At 38.7% G+C, this 9285-nt stretch overlaps 1 protein-coding gene across 1 annotated transcript; it reads left to right on the top strand.

The window, feature by feature from the left end:
• Positions 1–1089: 1089 nt before the first annotated feature.
• LOC149194146 (uncharacterized) lies at positions 1090–6478 on the top strand. Its single transcript, XM_089405047.1, has 5 exons — positions 1090–2001; positions 2100–3204; positions 3365–3682; positions 3796–3973; positions 4080–6478. Exons 1-5 carry the CDS (start codon positions 1205–1207, stop codon positions 6368–6370), a joined length of 4689 nt encoding a protein of 1562 aa, XP_089261173.1. The 5' UTR covers positions 1090–1204; the 3' UTR covers positions 6371–6478.
• Positions 6479–9285: the final 2807 nt, after the last annotated feature.

Below are 9285 nucleotides of genomic sequence, written 5' to 3'. Positions count from 1 at the left end.
ACATTTAAATTATAAGAATATATAATGATGGGCTTGGGGTATGCGCTAAATGCTTGGTTAAGAGTTTATTTTTTTTGGACTTAAGGAAACAAGTTAACGGCTCAAGATCTAGAGGCATCTGGCGGGATGAAAGCGTGTCCCCTAACAAGTGAGTTATTTTAGTTGGCGAAATAATTTTCTTTGAATAAATAAGAGTGATGAGTCAACCTACATTCACATATAGCAATTAAAAATGGAGTTGTCTATAATGCGACTTTTTGAGATTCCGGTGACGGAATCCGGCGGAAGAAATTGAGATGAAATCATGATTTGTTGCAGTTAAAATGGTTTTTTAACTGCATATTCGGATTCAGCACCCTGAAAAACCCCTGGGACGCTTTCATTGTGCAGAAACTAGTTATCAAACTTCGATTTCAATAAATTACTGCCGGATTTTCACCGGAAAAAATCGCCAGAAAGACTTTCAAAAAGTCGCGTTAAAGACTACGGCATTAAAAATAACTAATACATAGTAATATTTTACATTATATTTATAAAAAAATACATAATAATATCTTACATTATATTTATAAAAAAATATATATAATGATATATAAATAAAATAATGCCTTGTCGCTGAGAAGGATAAGCGCTGACAGTTGTTCCACACGTTGTAAAATGAATTTCCAGTTTGTGAGCAGGAGGTACGACCAGCCTACAATGTCTTAAATATATTTTTGATTGGATGTTGTACACGGCAACTCCTATTTCCAACCCCATAGCCTCATTAATGCGGGGCTACATGCACAGGAGATAGGAGTTTATAACACACGAGGTGGGTACTACGCCGTTTTTTTTTTATTATCTAAACGCGAGGTGGCTATCTCCTACACATGTAGCCCCGCATTAATGAGACTATGGGGTTGGAAATAGCATTTTCCGTTGTACACCCCCAATTCCTTATCTTTCCACGCGTGATTTGCCATCCCTATATTCCACACGGATTTCACTGACCCCTGCATTCAGATAAGTTATGTAAGGCCACAAATGGATATCAGACGCCCACGTTACCTGACCATTAACAAAATTTGTTGTATATAATGGCAACAAATCTGCTGAACATAAATCTCAATTGCGAGTATTGAGAGAGAGATCAGCGGGTAGCCGCTTTGCCGTTTGAGAGATCAGCCAGACTCTTGAGGTTATTGCAGCTACTCTGTGTTCCATGGCATCCACCTCATATGGATCCTCCAGCACCAACAACAGCTTTGTCTTTGATATCTTTATCAACAACAGGGGTCCCGACACCAAGAAAACCCTCGCCAAACGTCTCTACGACCGCCTTACCGGAGAAAGATTGCGAGTATTCCTTGACGAAGATGAATTGCAAGCAGGAGAGTATATAACTCCTCAAATCCACAGTGCCATTCGAACAGCTTCGGTGCATATCGCTATTTTCTCTCCCGGATATGCAGACTCAAATTGGTGCCTTGATGAGCTCTTGCTCATGTTCCAATCGGGGTCAACGATTATTCCAGTATTCTATAATGTCGAGCCTGCAAATCTTCGATGGGGAACGGGAGTCTATGGTCGATCCCTGCAAACACTCGAAAAGAAGAGAACGTTCGATTCTCAACCTCGATACGACTATAACACCATTCAAAAATGGAGGAAGGCTCTCTTTGATGCTGCCGAGAAAAAAGGTTTCGATATGAAGACGTATAATGGGTCAGTACTCCAACTCTGCCTCCAACTCTCGCTCGGGAAGAAGAGAACTTCTCAACCTCGATACGACTATAGCACCATTCAAAAGTGGAGGAAGGCTCTCTTTGTTGCTGCAGAGATAAAAGGTTTCGATATGAAGACGTATAATGGGTCAGTACTCCAACTCTGCCTCCAACTCTCCCTTGAGAAGAAGAGAACTTCTCAACCTCGATACGACTATAACACCATTCAAAAATGGAGGAAGGCTCTCTTTGATGCTTCAGAGATAAAAGGTTTCGATATGAAGACGTATAATGGGTCAGCACTCCAACTCTTCTTACTCTCTTCCTTTTAACTTGTTGGATTGATAGACTGTTTGATATTGTAGGCATTTCTGACTAGTAATTTCATTTCAGCGATGAGAAACAGCTCCTTGAACAGATCGTGGAAGCAGTGCTGAAAAAAGTTAAAAGGCCATTACATGTTTCTAGATATCCAACTGGGTTGGAAGAGAAAGTTGCAGAATTTGAAGGGGCGATGTCACTCGACCAACAAAGCAGCGGAGAGACTAGAGTTATAGGAATTGTCGGAGTTGGTGGTGCTGGCAAAACCACCCTAGCAAAGGAGATCTTTAACCGTCGAAGATCAAATTACAAGAAAACTTACTTTCAATTTGATGTCAGAGAAAAAGCAGCGAGAGAATCTTTAGAATCTTTGCAGAAACTCATTCTTAAGGGCTTGGCTCAAGCCCATGTCGAAATAGACAGCACTGATGATGGTATAGAGAAGCTGAAGAGTTATCTTAAATCTTCTCAAGCTTTCCTAATTTTAGATGATGTGGACCATCTTCGGCAGGTGGAAGCATTGCTTTTACCGGTGAAAGATGCGCTTCAGCAAGGTAGCTTAATTCTAGTCACATCTCGAAATAAGGATGTACTTATAAGCTCAGGGATTGCAGAGTTTTCCATTTTCAAACTAAAAGGACTCGACCAACATCATTCCCAAGAGCTATTCTGCTGCCATGCGTTCGACCAACGAGATCCTCCTTTAGAATTTAAACAAGTGGTCGAAGAGTTTGTGGATGCTTGCGCCGGATTGCCATTATCCCTTAAAGTGCTTGGATCTCTTCTTCGTGGAAAAGATTTGAAGTATGGGAAAGAGCTATTGCACGATATCTCCAAAATTCTTCCCGAAGATATAATGGCTACACTCAAAATTAGCTATGACAGTCTCGGTAAAATAGAGAAGCAGATTTTCTTAGACATTGTCTGCTTCTTTATAGGAGAGGACAAAGATACAGCTATAAGAATCTGGGATGGAACGGAGTGGGGAGGATCGCTTCGTTTTCAGAACCTGGAGAGTAGGTGTCTCGTGGAAGTAGACGATAAAAACTGTATAAGAATGCACGACCACCTGAGGGACCTGGGCAGACATATTGCGGAGACTGAACCTCCAGAATGGAAATTTCGCCTTTCGTGCCCAACCCACGACCTTGGGCTTCTTCTGTCCGACAAATCACTGGTATGTATTTGAAGCTTTAGACCCATATCCAAAATAGTGTTTTTGTCAAAGTTGTGTGTGTTATGTTTTGAATACTTAACCTTTGCAAGGATGTCCATCTTTCAAAAAACAATTCTTAATCGTGATTCTAATAAACATCTTTGAGAAAACAATATATAAGGTGCGCGGAATTCGCACCGTTCACTCACAAGGCTGCCAAAGGGCTCAACCATTGTTCACAAACCTCAAGGAGTTCGCAGGCAGTCGTTTCACAAATTATTTGAAGCGGTTGCAGCTGATTAGGACTGAAGGTTGTTTTGAGGAGAGCGAATTCATTGAAAGCCTACCTTCACCGGGTGCCATGTCACCCATATGGCTCCGGTGGGATGACTTTCCGTACTCCAGCCTACCTTCTTGGATTTCACTCAAGAATTTAAGAGTTCCAAGAATAGAGGGGCGCACGGGGCAATCTCAAAGGTTGTGGCTGCATGAATCGCAGGTAGTCATTTGAAGTTCTTGACATAAGATGTTTTTATCTGGGAAATTGCTTTGATCTTTAGGATTGTTAGAATACTAGGGGTCAAACCAATTTTGATAATATAAAGATTGCAGGCGCCGGAGCAGTTGAGGGAATTGTATGTTCAAGCTAGAGATGTGGAGGTTCCGAAGTCTATTGGGAAGTTGACCCATCTCGAAAAAATTGTGGTCTCTGTTTCTGATCATTTAACATTACCAGACGAACTCTGGCATCTACAGTCGTTGAAACACTTAGAATTACTGGGCCCTCGAGGTACAATTTCCTTTTTTATATTTGTATTACTATCTAAAATTGGACTGCCTACCAAATTATTTTGCGAACTCAAGGACTTAACGAATTCCATTATCTTACCTTGTAGGACTCTCACCTCACAGATGCAGTGCGTGCTCCAGTTTGAACATACTCCCAGATTCGTTTGGGAACTTGACGAATCTCGGAACTATTGACCTGTCCGAGTGCTGTAGTCTGCAGGGGCTTCCGGATTCGCTTGGGAACTTGACGAATCTCGGAACTATTGACCTGTCCGAGTGCTCTAGTCTGCAGGGGCTTCCGGATTCGCTTGGGAACTTGACGAATCTCGGAACTATTCACATGTCCCGGTGCTCTAGTCTGCACGTGCTTCCGGATTCGCTTGGGAACTTGACGAATCTCGGAGCTATTCACATGTCCGAGTGCTCTAGTCTGCAGGTGCTTCCGGATTCGCTTGGGAACTTGACGAATCTCGGAGTTATTGTCATGTCCCGGTGCTCTAGTCTGCAGGTGCTTCCGGATTCGCTTGGGAACTTGACGAATCTCGGAGTTATTGACATGTCCCGGTGCTCTAGTCTGCATGTGCTTCCGGATTCGCTTGGGAACCTGACGAATCTCGGAACTATTGACATGTCCCGGTGCTCTAGTCTGCAGGTGCTTCCGGATTCGCTTGGGAACCTGACGAATCTCGGAACTATTTACATGTCCCGGTGCTCTAGTCTGCAGGTGCTTCCGGATTCGCTTGGGAACCTGACGAATCTCGGAGCTATTAACATGTCCGGGTGCTCTAGTCTGCAGGTGCTTCCGGATTCGCTTGGGAACCTGACGAATCTCGGAGCTATTTACATGTCCGGGTGCTCTAGTCTGCAGGTGCTTCCGGATTCGCTTGGGAACCTGACGAATCTCGGAACTATTGACATGTCCGGGTGCTCTAGTCTGCAGGTGCTTCCGGATTCGCTTGGGAACCTGACGAATCTCGGAGCTATTAACATGTCGGGGTGCTCTAGTCTGCAGGTGCTTCCGGATTCGCTTGGGAACCTGACGAATCTCGGAGCTATTAACATGTCCTGGTGCTGTAGTCTGCAGGTGCTTCCCGATTCGCTTGGGAACTTGACGAATCTCGGAACTATTGACATGTCCGGGTGGTCTAGTCTGCAGGTGCTTCCGGATTGGCTTGGGAACTTGACGAATCTCGGAACTATTGGCATGTCCGGGTGGTCTAGTCTGCAGGTGCTTCCGGATTGGCTTGGGAACTTGACGAATCTCGGAACTATTGACATGTCCGGGTGGTCTAGTCTGCAGGTGCTTCCGGATTGGCTCGGGAACTTGACGAATCTCGGAGCTATTAACATGTCCGAGTGCTGGAGTCTGCAGGTGCTTCCGGATTCGCTTGGGAACTTGACGAATCTCGGAGCTATTGACATGTCCGGGTGCTGTAGTCTGCAGGTGCTTCCGGATTCGCTTGGGAACTTGACGAATCTCGGAACTATTGACATGTCCGAGTGCTATAGTCTGCAGGTGCTTCCGGATTCGCTTGGGAACTTGACGAATCTCGGAACTATTGACATGTCCGGGTGCTCTAGTCTGCAGGTGCTTCCGGATTGGGTTGGGAACTTGACGAATCTCAGAACTATTGACATGTCCGGGTTCTCTAGTCTGCAGGTGCTTCCGGATTGGCTTGGGAACTTGACGAATCTCGGAACTATTGGCATGTGCGGGTGCTCTAGTCTGCAGGTGCTTCCGGATTGGCTTGGGAACTTGACGAATCTCGGAACTATTTACATGCCCGGGTGCTCTAGTCTGCAGGTGCTTCCGGATTCGCTTGGGAACCTGACGAATCTCGGAACTATTTACATGTCCGGGTGCTCTAGTATGCAGGTGCTTCCGGATTCGCTTGGGAACCTGACGAATCTCGTAGGTATTCACATGTCCGGGTGCTCTAGTCTGCAGGTGCTTCCGGATTCGCTTGGGAACCTGATGAATCTGGGAGATATTTCAATGTCCGAGTGCTCTAGTCTGCAGGTGCTTCCGGATTCGCTTGGGAACCTGACGAATCTCAGAACTATTTACATGTACGGGTGCTCTAGTCTGCAGGTGCTTCCGGATTCGCTTGGGAACCTGACGAATCTCAGAACTATTTACATGTCCGGGTGCTCTAGTCTGCAGGTGCTTCCGGATTCGCTTGGGAACCTGACGAATCTCCTAACCATTCACATGTCCGGGTGCTCTAGTCTGCAGGTGCTTCCAGATTCGTTTGGAAACTTAATACAACTTGAAGGTCTACAGTTTGACAGTTTGACCGTCTCCCACGAAGTCTATGAAAAGATGCACACATTTAAATGCTCGGGTGTCATTGATTTCAGCAGGGTAGAAGTATCGCTCCCATTTACTTTCTTGTGAAATAGATATGAATGGAATTGTTAGCATGTGATGGTAAGGCAGTTATGGTATGAGAATTTGAAATTGACATTGACCGTGTTTGCAATCAATATACCGTTGAATTGGGAGTGAGTGCTTTGTTTAAGTCACAATTATTATAATTATCACACTCCTTTGATAAGCACTTTCATATCATTTTCATAAAATGTATTATTAATAAAAATTTTAAATTAATAATAATAATATATTTTATGAAAATTATTACTAATAATATTTTTAAATTAAAAATATTATTTAATTAAAATAATAATAATAATATAATTATAAACTCACAATCAATTATTTTTAAAATAATTGTTTTTTATTTTTAAAATAATTATATAATAATTAAATAAATATATGTTATTTTTTTAATATATATTAAATAAATATTTATGATTTCAATCCATTTTCATTTAATTATTAATGAGTTTATATTATCGTATAGATTACACTGTCCACATTAAATGTTTCTTTTTTGTTATAAATCTATTTTTAAGTATATATGAATATTACTTAAAATATTTTATTGATGACTCACATTGAAACTTTTTTATTATTATGAATATTTTTAAATGTCACATTAATATTAAGAATTAAATGAATTACACTTCTCCCTCTTATTATTGTAGCTTTCCTTTGACACAACAATACAATTTTGATGAGTATCGAGAAGGAATGAGATAGAATGATTCTATTCTTGCCAACAGTTATTCTATCTCTGTTTGGTCGACTAAATCCCAACAGAAAGAAGAGAATATTGCATGTTCCGAGGTTCGTCTGGGCGTAAGGAACCCCAACTCCCTCAATCGATGTTGTAACAATAGCATAGACTGTGGAAATTTTCGATTGGAATTAGTTTCTGCATACAGGTGGCGTTAGAACCGAAAAAGAGGATGAGTGCTGCTTGCAAAGGATATGAATCACTATCAATAAAACTCATCCAGAATATTATACTTTTACTTCTTCTTTTTTCATTCCGACATGACATTATGCTCGTGTAGATGAACCCAGAAATTCAAATTGCACAGGGATCATTGGTGCTACACACATGTATGTTGCTTTTCCAATAGTATTCGGCATAGATGGAGCTATGCCAAAGACTTATTATATAATATCTTATTATTGTTATTAGGAAGTTTTGATATTTTTATTTTTAATTTTTAATTATTTATTTTTTTGTACATTTAATATTTATTAAATACAACATTAAAATATTTTCTTTTAACATTAAATTAATTAATATAGATTTTCAGTGCGTTGAAATATTTTTTAAACATATAAGGTTTAAACATCTTATTCACACTTTGATTTTTTATTTCCAATTACTTTATCTCTTTTTAAAGTTGATATAATATTATATTATTTCATGTGCTCATCAATTATTATTATTTTTTTTTACATTATTAACATTTTTTATGAGAAATTGTAAGCTCTAAATTGGGCATCCTAAGTAACATTATAAAATAATAGTGGAAATAATAAAATAAGATTATATTATATTATCAAATCTTATAGGAAAAAAGAAAAAACTACTTTTTTCAACTTATCTTCCAACAGTTTTACTCAAATTTCGAGTGGGAGCATTCATTGTATGCAAAATTTAACTCCTCATCCAAAGAATACCCATGTTACATACTTTCGATAGACCATGCTACATGAAAAATGAGAAATATGAGAAAAAAAACATGATTGCAATCACATTTTGCATGTATTTCTCATTTTTCATGTAGTAGGTTTCATCGAAAGTATGCAACATGTGTACTCTTTGCATAAGGAATTAAATAATGCATCCAATGAATGCCTTTGCTTGAAATTTGAGTAAAACTCCAGGGAGATAAGTTGAAAATACGAGTTGAAAAAATAGTTTTTTTATTTTTTAATATTTTTAATTTTTTACTCCAAAAATGGTGAATCATCCCCATGGTACATCATCATCTTGAATTCTATTGGTTTTTATAAGTTTGATTTTGTTTGTACATTTTGAATTTTATTGGTTCTTATAAATTTGATTTTCGTTGTACATTTTTTATTTGAGGTCCATTTTAGCCCTCAAAATTTCACTATTGTAAATATAAAATTGAAAATAATATTTTAGAAAAATAACTAAATAATTTTTAATTTTTAATTTTTATGTAAATGTATTTTTATGTGATAAATGTATTATTTGATGAGAGTTTTGATGTTATATTAAAATTTCCTTTTGGATGTTTATTCAGGGAATATATTTTTATGCTAATAATATACATGAGTAATAGTTGGATGAAATCTAATAACAATTATAAGATCAATATAAATAACAAATATGATATGTTGTTCATCTTTGAAATGGAAGGAATCTTATTCTTTTTTATATAATACTGAAAAATAATTTTATCATATTCAATAAAAACCCCTATTCGTTTGTAGGTGACCCAACATATTTTTGGAGGTCTTTGAATTCAAAAGTATTAATAGTTTGTAAATTTTCGTGGATATTCTATCAGACAATTTGTCACAATAAATATGAAAAAATCATGCTTAAAATCCGAAATTCTAAAAGTTTATTTCTCCTTAGATTTTCTAGACCTATTAAGTATTGTTAATTGCATATGTATGAAAACTATAACTATACAAAAATTAGAGAACAACAAAATAAAAACACACAAATCACAAACACATACCTGGGAAAATCTTACTAGTCCCTAATATGCATGTTGTAAAATGTTTGGCAATATTTTTGTAAAAACATCATCATGGATCAGCAATATACTTGGATATGAGTTTTTTTTTTCTAGTTCCTTTTGCAAGTATTGAATGGTCCCCAATTTGGTGAGTTCCTCTCAAACCCTCTTGATGTGTCCTTGCGTGTATACATAATGTGCATCTACCATCAAACCCCCTTCTGACCTCATACA

This window comes from Pinus tabuliformis, chromosome 2_2, assembly GCF_031772625.1.
Source record: "Pinus tabuliformis cultivar Carrire ecotype Pingquan chromosome 2_2, CPIR1, whole genome shotgun sequence".
In the NCBI taxonomy this organism is placed as follows: Eukaryota; Viridiplantae; Streptophyta; class Pinopsida; order Pinales; family Pinaceae; genus Pinus; species Pinus tabuliformis.
This window is presented reverse-complemented; position numbering and strand designations above follow the sequence as displayed.

Bases quoted from the DNA above. Each gene is read 5' to 3' on its own strand.
- LOC149194146 (XM_089405047.1), top strand. From the start codon at position 1,205: ATGGCATCCACCTCATATGGATCCTCCAGCACCAACAACAGCTTTGTC. The intron at 3,205-3,364 runs GTATGTATTTGA...ACAATATATAAG, and splicing joins TTCTGTCCGACAAATCACTG to GTGCGCGGAATTCGCACCGT. The intron at 3,683-3,795 runs GTAGTCATTTGA...TAAAGATTGCAG, and splicing joins TGTGGCTGCATGAATCGCAG to GCGCCGGAGCAGTTGAGGGA.